At 53.1% G+C, this 13,592-nt stretch overlaps 1 protein-coding gene across 5 annotated transcripts in view; it reads left to right on the forward strand.

The window, feature by feature from the left end:
• Positions 1 to 13,592, forward strand: part of ETS1 (ETS proto-oncogene 1, transcription factor) — a 65,588-nt gene that overhangs the window by 16,585 nt on the left and 35,411 nt on the right. For 3 of the 5 annotated variants that reach the window (XM_086626836.1, XM_086626837.1, XM_086626839.1), the window contains exon 1: positions 5,206 to 5,275. The exons of the other annotated variants lie outside the window; for them this stretch is intronic. In XM_086626836.1, coding sequence (XP_086482962.1) covers positions 5,206 to 5,275 — 70 coding nt within the window. Of the gene's footprint in view, positions 1 to 5,205; positions 5,276 to 13,592 lie in introns of those variants that run through there. 5 annotated transcript variants of the gene reach the window in all.

Below are 13,592 nucleotides of genomic sequence, written 5' to 3' on the forward strand. Positions count from 1 at the left end.
AGTGACAGCACCCCCCGCCAACGAAATTCAAGGCAGAATTACGTTGCTGGAGCCCAGATTAGCTAATCAAGTTAGGAATCAGCATGGGACCTCTGGGAAACCAATAGCAGGAGGCACTCGAAGATGCTCAAGCAGCTTGCGAGACGGTTGATTGAGGTACCTACGGCGCGTCGACCGGCCGGAGCTGTGGCTCCCTCGCGGCCACGCAGGGATGTGTGTGCGCCGGAGTCCTGATGCCTAGCTGGCCACAAAGATGCTTTTGTGAGCCATCTCCGCCGGGAAGTTAATGAGAGCAGGAGTCGGGGAGCCTCGGAGGCGGCTTCCTCTGCTCGTGCCCGGAGGGCAATCAGAGGATGGTATTGTGGCCGCGCTGTCCCGGGGCTGAGCCGGGAATGAAGAAGTCTGGATCTCGGCAGCGGGAACAGAAACTTGCTGTTAATGCGGACGGCGAGGAGGACGAGGATTTTCCGTGACTCCAGCTCCATAGTGCGGAGCAGCAAGGGGACCCCAGAGGGGTCACAGCCATTTGGGTCACGGAGGAGCCACCGCTTTTGTGATGGTTGTCACCTCCTGGCCACGAATACTGGATCTGAGAGCAGCCCGGGGGGCACACGCAGGACACGCTGACTAATGAGCTCGATTTCCATGCCAGCCAAAACGGGGAGGCTGCAGTCACCAAGACTCCTCATCCAGCCTCCTTTTACCAGCGTAAAACAACTCACTCAAATACTTCCCAGCTATTACGGCGCTTGAAAGAACTTCTCGTATCATTTTAAATTCCAGGAAAGGTATCTCCCTGGGGAACGGTCCCGGCAGCTGCTTGCTCTTTCCTCTCATTGCAGCGGGCCACCTCCACACCCAGAGCCACCTCCCTGCTCTTTCCTTTCTTGAAGTAGTGACTGCTGGTCTTTCCAACAATGTCCCCCTTACGATAAATCCTTTCATGTCTCCGTTTCTCCCTGGAATTACACGACACTTTTTTTCCCCCCCCTTCCCCTTTGCTCCTGATTTTTGACTCATGCCCTCTGGATATTGTTTACTTGAGAAAACATCAAATCGAAGCCCTGACCGCTCGCAGTCATTAAAAATCCCATGGCAGTTTTGGGGAAGGCTCCAATTTGGCTAATTACGTTCTGCCATAAATATCCCCCTGCAGTTTTAATTGGATATGGTGTTCTTCATTTCCTGTCCATAACAGCTGGGCGGTGTCGCTCCGCGTTATTACGTAGCCGTTGTACTTCACCCCAGAGATGGCCGTGTTGGTAGTAGCCGTGCTGGGAAAAGCTCCTTCTCCAGACTACCAGTAACACCTAATCCTGAGCCCGCTGTAAGGAGAATGGGTAAATCCGAGGGAAAGGAGAAGCTATCCCAGCTCCATAACATCTGGAGGGGAGCCAGCAGCTGCCCGTTTGCACAAGGGCCATGACAGGGGTGAATTTGGCTCTGCCAAAGGAAAAAAAGCCAGCCCTGGCTAGGAGGGAGGTCGTGGAAGAGCCAGTCCTGCCTGTGCTGCCTGTTGGGAAACCACGGCAAATGCTCTGGTCTTGTAATACCTTTCCTTGACGCTAAATGAATAATTATTATTATTCTGTTAAACCAAGGTTAGTCAGCGTCCCTGGGAACAATGTGGCATTACTGCCCGTCCTTTCTTTGTTCCAAACCGTTCGAAAACAGCCAGGCTGCATTGTGGAGGGAGGGCAGATGGTTATCTCCCATCCACGGCAAAATCTTCGGGCTATATCAATGGCAGGAGGGCTGCTCTCCGCAGCTCAGCATCCTCCCACGACAGGAGAGAGCCTGGATAGATATTAACGTGGAATAACGACAGAATGGAAAAGGAGGGTGAGACTTGGATGTGAAAGAGGAAAGATTTTTCTAAGCAGCAAATAAGAACCAGTTGCTGAGGCGAAGTCATGTTTGGCAGGTCTTGGACTCCAAATGGTCACATCCCAGCTGAAGAAACTAATCAATGGATTCCTTCCATGCCTTCTGCGAACACTGAGCCATTGAGTGGCTCAGCTGGAGCTCAGAGCCAGGGCTTTCATGTTGCAGGCTCTGAAGTGAACACAAATTAAAGCGGCTGCTAGGACGGAGTCGAGTTCGAAGGAGAGATCCAGCTGCCCTGGGAGGAAATCTCGATCCGCAGCCTCTCCGTTCTTTTCCTCCACTTTGGGGGTTTTTGCCTCGGTGCTACTTTTGGAAGCACTTCTAGTTTCCCCGCCCATAGGGGCTGCCATACATTGCATGAGGAAAATGAAACAGAAATTTGGGGGCGCATGGAGAGGGGAGCAAGGCAGGGGAAGGGAGGAGCTCAAAGCTGCGTCTCTTAGTGTCATCAGCTTTGCGGGATCAAACCTGGGCCGGGATGCCAACAAAAAACACACAAGCTGTGAGAAAGATCTTTATTGGAGCCTTTGTACCGGTCCAGAAGAGAAGAAGCCCCATTACAGGTGTGCTGGAGTTCAGCCAGTCCTTAAGACTGTAACGCTTGCAGGAGAGGCCGAGCCAAACGCATCGGCCCACGGGAGCAAGGCTACAGCACGGACACCGCAGGGGCAGCAGCTGCTTTATAACCCCACCAGCAGCTCCATCTGGGACCATCTCTGCTCACGAGAGCCTTCTCCTGCGTGGTGTCTACAGCCCGTCCCCTCGAGCGAGCCCCGGCAGCCTCGCCACGCACCTCCTCTTCTTCTTCATCCCGGGGATTGTGGTTTGCTGCAGGAGGCTGCGCTCGCTCCGAGCAGGGCGGATTATATCGAACGCCTCCGAATCGGAGCCGGGGGGTTGGGGGGGGGGGGAACACTGGGGTCATTTCAATACAGTCGGGACCGCAGGTGTTTTCTTGATGGCTTCATCGCCGCGGCCGAGAGCCCGCAGCCAGCTGCATCAACTGGTCCCCCCCCTGCACCGGCGCACGCGTTCTCCCACACTCGCCCCACTGCAGGATCGCAGCCCGCCGGCGCGCGCGCTCGCCCGGGGGTTTGCGGCGCGTTGAGCGAAATGTGGGAAGGGAAAGATTGTCAGGCTGCGATAACTGCGTCAGGTTTCTCTTCCCAAGCCTGCTCTGGGAGGGATCATACAAAAAAGCAGCTGTTTCTCCTGAATCCCCTTTTGGTTTTCAACTGGAAACGTTCCCCTAAACCTCCTCTCTATAGTTTCTTCCTTCAATCGCTGCTGTCCATCCTGTATGGAGAAGTGGGGAAAGAAACCCAAACTGAAGGGTAGGTGCAAGCCCATTATCCTGTACAGAGAGAGGCAATGGGGACCAAGTTTCATCCTTACAGCCATCCTCTTTTCACTTTCGGATTTCCAGGTTCATTCCTGTGGCAGGTTTCAAATCGAGGACCCACCACCCAAAAGTTTCAAACCTTGTGCCCTGCTTGAGCACAGCTCAGATTCTCCAAAGCACACGGGAATCAGTGGAAGGAGGTTGTATACTGGTCGCACAGCAAACCACTGGTCCTACTCCACTGCTGCAGGAACAGGTTGCCCTTAAGCGAGCTTGCAAGTGAATTGGGAGGATGATTGCCTGTAAACTGGAGATGTGAGGCACCCAAAAGATGAACTTTCAGCTGGAGCTAACTGGCTGCTCTGCTTTGCTAGCTCTCCAACTTCCTGCTGGCTGCGTCTCGAGCTATCTGCCTTGGTAAAACCGCCCGCTCGTGTGAGCCAGAATCAGGCTCTCAACTTCTGGCCCCGGCACCTCGCAGCTTCTTTTAGTTACAGGAACTTTCCTTCTATAAATATGCCTTAGGTGACTGAGAAAGGCAGCGCTGAAGAAGCTAGAAATAATCCTGAGCCGTAACGTTTGCATCTGCAGCTCGTCTTTCAGTGCGTTTGGGGGTTTCGGTGGTGTTCACCAGCAGGACCCTGGTTCATCCTATGGGTTAGCAGGTAGCCTTGAACCCCAGAGCCTGACTCATGTCTCTGCCCTCTTCCCCCCGTTACAGCCGGGATGTTCATTTGAGCCCATCTTTGATCAGAGCAGCCCGGTCTCTACCAGCATGTCAGGGACTGTTAAGACTTTCAGAGTGAGAGAACCACAAGAGCTGGTTGCTAATGACTTTTTTTTTTTTTAAAAAAAAAACACTTGTACCGGTAAATTGACATCTGTGAGTCATAATCTCCCTTCTGCTCTGCCGTTTGTGGTCTGAAGTTTGTGTTACTCAAACACAATAAAGCATATTTCACGTGAAAAACGATATTCTTCTGTTAACTTCATGCCATGCTGGCATGACACTCATCTTGCATCTTTAAGATGCTTTTTATCCTGTCAATTCCCAAAACTTTTTGGCCTCCCACCTGTTCAAAGAAGGCCCCTGGCCACACGACTTGAGCGTGCCTGTGCTCACACCCTGTGCCCTGACCATGCCACACATTCGGGTGCTCTCGTGGGTGGGAGCGGGTCAGTGATGCGAGCGTGAAGGGGTGATGCGAGCGTGAAGGCGGCGGTTCGTGTCGAGACAGGCCGGGTGAAGGCAACTGGCCCGGTTTCAAGAAACATCAGTTTTGGGCAGGCTGCCGCGGCTCCAGCCCCCGCCAGCAGCGTTTTCCCGTGCTAAACCCCCAATTCCCTTTTTTTCCCTCCGTGTTTTGGGGTTGGGACGTGAGCAGAGGTCGCGGCGGAGGTGCAGCAGTATCCAACTTTGTGCTGGCTGAGCTCAGACCCCCTCCATCACCCCGTATCCCCCATCACCCCGCACCGCCCCCATCACCCCGCATCCCTCATCCCCCTCCCCGGACTTCTCGCCTCCCCGGACCGCGCCGCTCCGCCGTACCCGGGGGGGCAGCGGCGGCTCCGCTCCCCGCGGCGCCGGAGCCGCCCTCCGGGGCGGGGGCAAACGGGTCCCTCCCCGCGCTGTCAGCGCTCGGGGCCGGCCCAGCGCCCTCCCCTCGGCTTCTCGGGCCGGGCCGGGGCGGCGGCGGGGGCCGGGCGAGGCGGAGCGGCGGCGAGAGAGCGCGGAAGGGGCGGCGGAGGAGCGGAGCGGAGCAGGACAGAGGAACGAGGGAGCGCGGAAGGAAGGAGAGAGGAGGAGGAAGAGAAGGAGAAGGAGGAAGAGGAGGAGGAGGCAGGCAGGCAGGCAGGCGCCCCGCCGCCGCTGCCCCGGGCGCCCCGCTCCGCGCACGGCGGGGCTCAGCAGCCGCCGCCGCCGCCGCCGCCGCCCCCCGGTCCCGGCGCGACGCCCCCGCGGCGCTGCCCCAGCCATGAAGGCGGCGGTGGACCTGACCATCATCAAGACGGAGAAGGTGGACCTCGAGCTCTTCCCGTCCCCCGGTAAGCGCCCTGCCCGCTCCTCCCCGTCCCCTCCTCGCCGGGGAGCCCTCGGGATCCCTTCTCCCCCTTTTTTCGCAGCGAGGGCGGTGGGGAAATATCTGCCTGGTGAGGGCTGGATTGGTTTTTTTTTTGGGGGGAGGGAGGGGAAGAGGGGTTGTCTTTGGGAAGGGGAGGTGGAACGCACCCGCCAAGTTGCAGCGGAGCGGCGCCGCCCTGGCTCTGCCGCCCGGCCCGGCGCTGCCCCGCAGGACGGCGGGGAAAAGGCGAACTTGCTTTCCCAGCACTTGGAAGATTTTCCACCTCCCCCTACTCCCCCCCAAACCCCCTTAAAAAACAGCCCGCCGCCCCCCCCCCCAGCCTCCTTTTCTCATGCTTCTGGCATCCTTGCGGGGATGTAGACAAGCACCTCCGGCTGGGAGGCAGGAGAGATGCGCTCGGATGGGATTTTTTGGTTGGTTTTTATGAGTTCCCCTGGACATCGCCACCTTTTCCCGAGTGGGTGAGCCACGCTGGGGCTGGCAGTTCTGCACAAGCTCCGTATCTGGGATGTACGGTCCCGTCACCGTCCCCCACGCCCCCCCCCCCCCCATCCCTCTCTAGAAATGTCTTGTGTGGTCCAAGCACTCCTGGTATTTGAGGAACAAAACTCCAGCGGTGCCTCCTCTGGATTTACCACGTTTAAACCAGGAAAGCCCGCTGCTTTGATTCCTCCCACCCCCGGAGCTGGAGAAGGGTGCAGGAGCTATCTATCAGGGAATATAGCAACGTTACTGAATCGAGGCATGCGGGTTTTTTGGTGGTTTGTGTGTTTGTTTTTTTTTTTTGTAGTGAAAAGTTTAGCTGCTGCTGGCTGTGGTTAACGCTAATAGTTGAGCCTTTACCATAATAAAGGCTGTTGTTCACGTCCTGTTGTCGTCTGACTGCCTGCTGACCCCAGACTCTCAAGTGACTTCTGCCTTGTTCAGTCGAGGTAGAGGATGGGGCTTCCAGGGCCTGAAGGGAAAAAAAACCTTCTCTTTTTGGGTACAAGAAAGGGTGCAATGAGTCCTGTTGCTTTGCCTCTCCCTGCTGTAATTCCCGCTGTGCTGAAGTGGAGGTTTGCTGGATTTTGTGCAGCGCCGGAATGCTGAAGAAAATCAAATTGGAGAGAGAGTTGTGCATTTCTTTGCCAGTTAGCAAGTTTCTAGGAAACCTAGAAAAGGGGCTCAGCTCCTGCCAGGCAATATGATTTCGGGCTGCATATGGGAAATAAAATGACAGCTGACTGCTGGAGTGCAAGGGGGGCCGGAGCAGCGCAGGGCTGGGTGCTCAGGTTTAAAAGAGATGCTGGTGTAGGATCAGCTTGTCTGCAGAGAGCTCCAGTAAGTCAGCACAAGCCTGGGGGATCTGCCACCCATGGGCTACGTGGTGTCCGATGCGGTGAGAGTGTCTTTTGCGTGATCCATCTCCACGCTCTACCTGCACCATGAGAGGACCCAGACTCTGGTTGTAGCTATTTCGGAGTTTAATTCCTCTGACACCAAGGCCGAGGCTGATTTTCCAAAGCACCTATGCAGATTGAACGAGAGGCTCTGGTGGAGCTGAGGACCTGTTGGTGCCTATTTCCTAAAGCTTTGGTTAAAAGAACATTTCCCGGAGACTCATTCCTGCGCTTCGTTCCCCTGCTTGCAGGGGAAGAAAACAGGATAGGAAAAAACACCTGGCCCATTGGGGCAGGGCTCGGAGGACGTGGGGTTTGTTTGTTTTCCAGTTCAGACCAAAGTGCTGTTTAAATTTACACCTCTGCCTGGCATGGGTGAGAGTCTGCGTTGTTTGGGTGTTTGAGCAGCGGCTCAGTGTAATTACCTTGTGCCAAAGAGAGGACTCGGTGTTTCACGCTGCCTCAAGTTCATTTTCTTCTCTCTGTGCGAGCTCTTTTGCAGCTTATGTCAGCAAGCAATTTTTAGAGTTGACCCAAAGTTTAAACTTTGGCAGGAAGGGCTCTGAAAAAAAAAAAAAAAAAAAAAAACCCAACAAAAAAACACAACCAAAAAGGTAAAAAAGAGCTGACTCCCTATCGACTTCAGCTGCACTCGCTTCTGTTTTGGTGGCTGCTCGAATGCTGTGAGCCAAAAAGGTCAATGTTGTCAATTAGCTGGCTTAACCTTGTTTCCCCTCTTAACTTTTTAGAGAATGCTGAAGCTTTCTTGCTTGGTCGGATTGACGTTGAGAGAAGGAGTAGGGATGCTGCTAGCTTATGTTTCTGGGATCCAGCAATACCCTGTGTAGGGGACATAACTTTTCTGTGCTCCTGCCTGGTTTGGACCTGTCTGAGGACTTCACTGCTCCCCAGTGGCTCGTTCAGCCCTTGGTCTCAGTTAATCTGCCACCAAATGTGCCTCGTTGCCCTTCTTTTCAAAATGGGCATCGGCCTCGCAGAGAAGGAGTCCACCCCCTTGTTCCTTTACGTGCCAGTAAGCAGCAAAGCAGATTCGCTTCACGGTATCCATAGGGTTAACCATATGCAAGGAGAGTCGTTACAGACAGAGGTTTTCAGTTGCACGAGATGTTTAATGTGCCAGGTGCTTGATGCCCCATAAAACTGCAGAGATGCATTGGCCACAGGGTACCGTCCCCCTCTCACTCCCCCGAAATAAAACCCGCTTCCAACCCACACGTGCAGGCAGCCTCTCCCTGTAAAAGTTAGATGGGATTTGTAGTGTGTCCAAAGGGTCTAAAAATAACCTGAAAGGGATGTGAAGTTGTACGAAGCTTCCAAAGCCAAATTTAACCCCCCCTCGCTGTTGCCAGCGAGAACGTGTGAGTGAGACGAGTAGGTCAGGAGCCAAAAAACCACGGTGGTGGGCTTCTCCTTTCGTATGCAAGTTGTACGCGTGCGGGTTTTCATGATAAAGATCTGATAGAGTAGATGGGAACGTCAGTTGTGATTGCAGATGTATGACTGATCCACCAGTGGGTTGGTGGGACTTAGTTTACCAGCTTTTTTTCAGGCAGTTAAAAACCCAAACCGTGCAAAAATCAACCCGAACGGGAACTTGACCTCGCGATGGGTAAACGCTGCCCTCTGCAAATCAATTCATTTCCTCCAGTTCTTCGAAGCTCTGTTTGCTCTCTGTGGTCAGAGTTAAAAGCAGCTCCCCAACCCTTGCTGGAAGCTGACAGTCTGTAACTGGGACTCCCAAGTACTGAGAGATAACGACATTTCTTGCTAATGAAGCTGCTGTCGCTGAAGCACACAAGGTACTGGAGAAGGGCTGGAGTGGCAGATGGTGATGCTGAGCATCCCAGGTGAGGCAGAGATGCTGAGCTCCCCGTCCTCCTGCATCCACTCCCTCTTTGCTTCCCTTCTCTGGAGGGATATTTCGGGTGCAGTGGTGGATTTTCTCCTGCCTGGCGTGGAAAGGGGAATCGGTCCGTGCACATGCAGCGTAGAAATCCTGCAATCCTGCCTGCCTTCCGTCCCCTGCGCGTTTCGGTGCTTCCCATGCGTACCCTAAGGACAGCTGGGAGACAGACGCGTTGTTTCCATTGGCCTGTGCGTGGGTGGCATCCCAGGGGTGTATTTTTATCTGGCAAGAGCTTTTCCCTCTGTTTAGCTTTTGAGACAACGGTGGGGTCAGGGCTGAAGCAAGATTTCTCCTGCTGTTGTTGCTGCAGGGGACAGGGAAGAGGACAGCTTGCTTCTACGCCTGCTTGGATGCAGGACCTGCCCGAATCAGGCCTCTTCCCCTTCCCATGGCCAGGGCAATCTTTCCTTTTTCTCCTTTGCTTTCACTTTCAACGCAGGCAAATAAGGGAGTTTTTAAGTTTTTAAACTCCCTTTTTAAAGCCAGTCTTCTGGCAAATGCACACCCTCCTCCGCAGGACCTCACCGCAGGGAAATGGCAAAGTGCTTTATGAGTCTGAATGCATCTTCATTACGGTCTTAGGGTGGGATCTGTCACCCTTCCCTCTGTCTTGTCTAGGGAGGGCAAGTTTCCAGCCACATCTTTGCTCCCAGGTCGTATGCGTCCAGGATAGATTCACAGCAGGATCAGCCTGTTCAATTTGCTGAGCCGGTTGGGGATAAGAGAGTGGCACACAGGGCCTTGGAACATCTCCTCTTCCAAAAAGGAAGGTTTGATCCTGCGTTGTATAGTGATGAGACAAGGGGTAATGGCTTTAAACTGAAAGAGGGGAGATTTCAATTAGATCTAAGGAAGAAATTTTTTACACTGAGGGTGGTGAGGCACTGGAACAGGTTGCCCAGAGAAGCTGTGGCTGCCCCATCCCTGGAAGTGTTCAAGGCCAGGCTGGATGAGGCTTTGAGCAACCTGGTGTAGTGGAGGGTGTCCCTGCCCATGGCAGTGGGGTTGGAACTAGAAGATCTTTGAGGTCCTTTCCAACCCACACCATTCTGTGGTTATCCTTGCACAGCACTCAGACTCCAGGTTGGTCCCTACAGCTGTCTCAGCCTCTGGGTGACTCAGTTTCCCTGCTGCTGTTAAGAGATCGATCTTGTTGGTGGCTTGTGTGGTCACAGTTTTGCATGGCAGGATGAAACACAGCAGTGGAACGCCAGCGTTTCCCTCTCAGCTTTGAGATGTCCCCTGTCCCTTCGTCTGCATCAGTTGTACTGGAAGAGCATCACCTGTCCTCACCGGGACGGGCAGCATGCCCACAAAATGCCCGAGCGTTTGCCTGGAAGCCCAACAAAGCCTGAGGAAAGGAAACAAGCACCGAAAGGTGATTTCAGGGATGTGGAGAATTGCATCCAGCATCTTTCTGAATGCTTTAGCTTCTGCCTGAACAGCAAAGGTGGGAAGAAGAGCTTGGCTTTGGCTGTGGGTTGCTCCATGTGGGCATGAATCATCGGCCAACAAGGGTGAGACTCTAATAAGTTGAGGGCTTGGGGCTCCTCTGGTGTTTTCGATGCTGATTGCCTGTGGAGGAGGTGAGAATTTGAGCTGAAAAAGAGCAATTATCTTCCTATGCACTTACAAAATGCCCATTACTGTGGTATCCAGTTAGGATTAGGGAATGATAGTTTCCCAGGAGGGAGGGGACTGTCTGTGTCTGGCTGCCACCAGCTCCAGCTTTTTTAGTGTCAACTTCTGTCTACCTAAAGGATAAAGCTGTGAAAAGAGTGAGGAAGAGGGCGACTCCATAGACCTTTCCTTCAGGGATACACCAACTAAAGTGCATCCCTGACTACAGCGATTTTAACCTGGGTACAGGGAGTGAGATTTCCAGGAAAAAGGACCAAAGCCCCATTCCTTCCACTTTTTTCACCATAAACTCCCCAAAGCATGTAACAACTGCGTAATTACAATGTTGTTACATGAAGTGGCCGCTAATTTGCCATGTAATTACAGCGTGCCATGCTTTGATAGGCCTTAGAAAATGAAGGGATAAGAGTCTCATGCTGGAATGCTGCACTCAAGCTCTCCAAAGCGAGCTGACGAGCGCGTTGTATGCCATCCCGCTCTCCCAAATCCATGGCAGATTGCTGGCAGGCAGCAAGTAGCTGGAAGCGTGTGGGAATGTCCAGCAGGACTGTGGCATGCCGAGTTTTAGCAGGAAAACCAGGCTTTTGAGTGAAAAAGCAGTGACTGCATCCCCCCTGAATGGATCCCGGCTGCGTGGCTGAGCTGGGGCGGGAGCAGGGACCGGATTTAGGGTGCAAAGGTTGTCCTGTGGCTGGACCTCGGGACCATAGTTTGGTGCTGGAGGCAAAAATGGTGGGTTGTTTGGTGTTCTTCACCAGAGGCTCTTTTGGTGAGGTTAAATACATCTCAGATACTCCGGGAAGAGTTAGGTGTGAGTAAGACCAGGCTTTTGTCTGAATACGGTTTAGGGATGTAAACTTGCAGATCTGTCATCCCACATGGATGTTTTCAGTTGTGGTAGCCGTATCAGCTGGGATTTTGGGGAAGAAAGGAACAAATCCAGATGGAGTTGTCCCAGACAAGGAAAGAGGGTCTTTTCCTCTTCACACTCTCAGCTGGTCCTCGCATGGGCACAAGGCGAGCAAATTACGTGGCTTAGGAGAGCAAGTGTCATTGCTGTCCCTGGAATGGGTCTAAAGGATGGAGTTGCTGGCATCTTCCAGGCTTACAAAATTTGCTCAGGGGAAGACCAGTGCTTGGTGGGATGGTGCCAGAGGACTGATCGAAGTGAAGAAGGAGATGATCTGCCTTACTTCAGCATTAAAATGCCCCTGGAACCATGGACTGACACTGTGAGGTTGGGGGGATCCTCACGGAAGCCAGGATCTTCCTTATGGGTGCAGGATTGTGCCTCCAGGTTGAGACCTGACTCCCCAGGTTTACTTCTTGGCTGTGAGTCACGGACCAGTTTGCAGCTTGTCCAAACCAGTGTAGCTCCACTGAAGCCAGGGATATGTGCTCTGATCCAGCGTAAAGCCTCATCGCTGCAGAAGCTGGTGGGACAAATTTGTAGCTGATACAAACTGTACAGTTGTCTCACTCTCACAGCCAAAAATCGGGCCTGTGTCCCCCCTTTTTTTTTTTAACCCACGACATAGTTATGCATCTCAACTCTTTTGTTCCTCTTCCGTGACTAAGCTGCTTGCTGCCTGTGTTTCTTTTTTTTTTTCTTTTTTCCCCTTCATTGTGTAGTTTATAATCTTCCAGCTAGATACAGAAAAAAATTTGTTTGCAGTGCTGGCCAAGAAGGCTCTGGTTTCCCTGGCATGGGGCCATGCTTACATCTCCAGTCAAAATACTGCTGGTTAAACAATAAATATTTATTGATTCTCTTACAAGCTCCTACATTTTTCCCAGGTGCAGTGGAATTTGAGGGGGGGAGCCCACTTGAGTCCTACTGATCACAAAATTGGGAGATGGTTCCAGAGATAACAGGTCTCTAAGTGGTCTGGGATGCGGAGGTGACCCTTGGAAAGCTGAGTTCAGTCCTGCTGTATGACTCTGCTCATCCAGCCTAGAGATCTGCTCTCTTCTGTCCATCTCAGTGTCTCCAGGTTTGAGGATTTGTGCCTGTGACTGCTGCAGGCTTTGGTGATAATTATGTGAAAATGTGTAAATTTACAAGTCGCTTTACCTGCCTGAACATCTTGAACACGGGAGGGACTCAGGTCCTGGGGTGGAGATACCCACTTCGATGTCTGGTCCAGAGAGGCTGGCAAATTAAAGAAAAAAACCCAACTAACCGAAAATCAGGGTGGTTTCAGTTTGTAATTTGGTTAGAAGGCTCAGCCTTCGCATCTAGATTGTAGACACCCGCCGGATCTGAAAGCGTGTAACGTTAACAGGCTGCAAATGTTTGCATGCAAAGCCTGAGCTTCTGCAAGGCTGCGTGTGTTGAGATGGAGGCGAAGCTCTTGGCGTCTTCAAAAGTGCTCTGGGTTCTTCTGGTCCCCTGTTGAGCACGGTGCAGGGCTCAGAACAGGGCTTATTTAGCCCTGGATGGGGGGGGCAAACCCAGAGTTCTCCACCGTTGCTCGCCTCTTTCTGACCTGTGAGATGAAACTGCACGTTTTTGTCTTGAGGTGTTGTTTTTTTTTTCCGCTCAACCGGCAAAAATCTGAGCCCTGGATTGCTCTTCTGTCCCGCGAACAGCATCAAGTCAGCGGGGCAATATCTGTACGTGCAGGACTGGGCAAGAGACACATTTTTATTTTTTTCCCCATCGTCTCCCCTGGTCTTGCTGCCCACGCACACCTTTTTGGGGTGCCTGGAATTGCTGTTGATGATGATGCCTAGCTCCCTTGGTCCAGCGCCCTGCTCCGTGCACCCGTTGTTTGCGAGAACCTGGGATGCCGTTCGGTCCCGCGTCTGGTTCCTGTAGCCAGGCAGCCTGTGGATAAATATAACCCGCCAGAAAAATATTACAAATACAAGGGAAGGAATAGCAACTTTCTTTCCCAGAGAGGAAAATCCCCTTGTTTCTGAGGTTCTGTCTGGTTTGGGAATGAGAGCTGAAGATCAGAGGTCGCCGTGAGCCCTCGGCTATTGGCAGCAGCCCCCGTTGTGGATTGGGATGTGCAAAGTCGCAGGGCTCTGTCTGGGGCTGTAATTCCCATCCTCATCATCTCCTGGCTGGTGCTGGCCACAGCAGCAATCCCCTACTTCAGCAATTCCTTGCTTTCTGGCTTTTTTTGCTCCCGTTAAACCTTTTCTGTGAAGCCAGAAGAGACAGATACCTCCAGCTCAGGTGGCTGATGTAGAAAACCCTAGTGGTACTCGGACTGGGACAAGTGTCTGGTGGACTGAGCCGTGCCTGCTCAGCATCCCCCAGCACCCTGGGTGGGTTTGCAGGGGGGAATTGCTTTCCTGGAGGATGTGGCTGTGCCCCA

This window comes from Tauraco erythrolophus, chromosome 26 (genome assembly GCF_009769465.1).
Source record: "Tauraco erythrolophus isolate bTauEry1 chromosome 26, bTauEry1.pri, whole genome shotgun sequence".
In the NCBI taxonomy this organism is placed as follows: Eukaryota; Metazoa; Chordata; class Aves; order Musophagiformes; family Musophagidae; genus Tauraco; species Tauraco erythrolophus.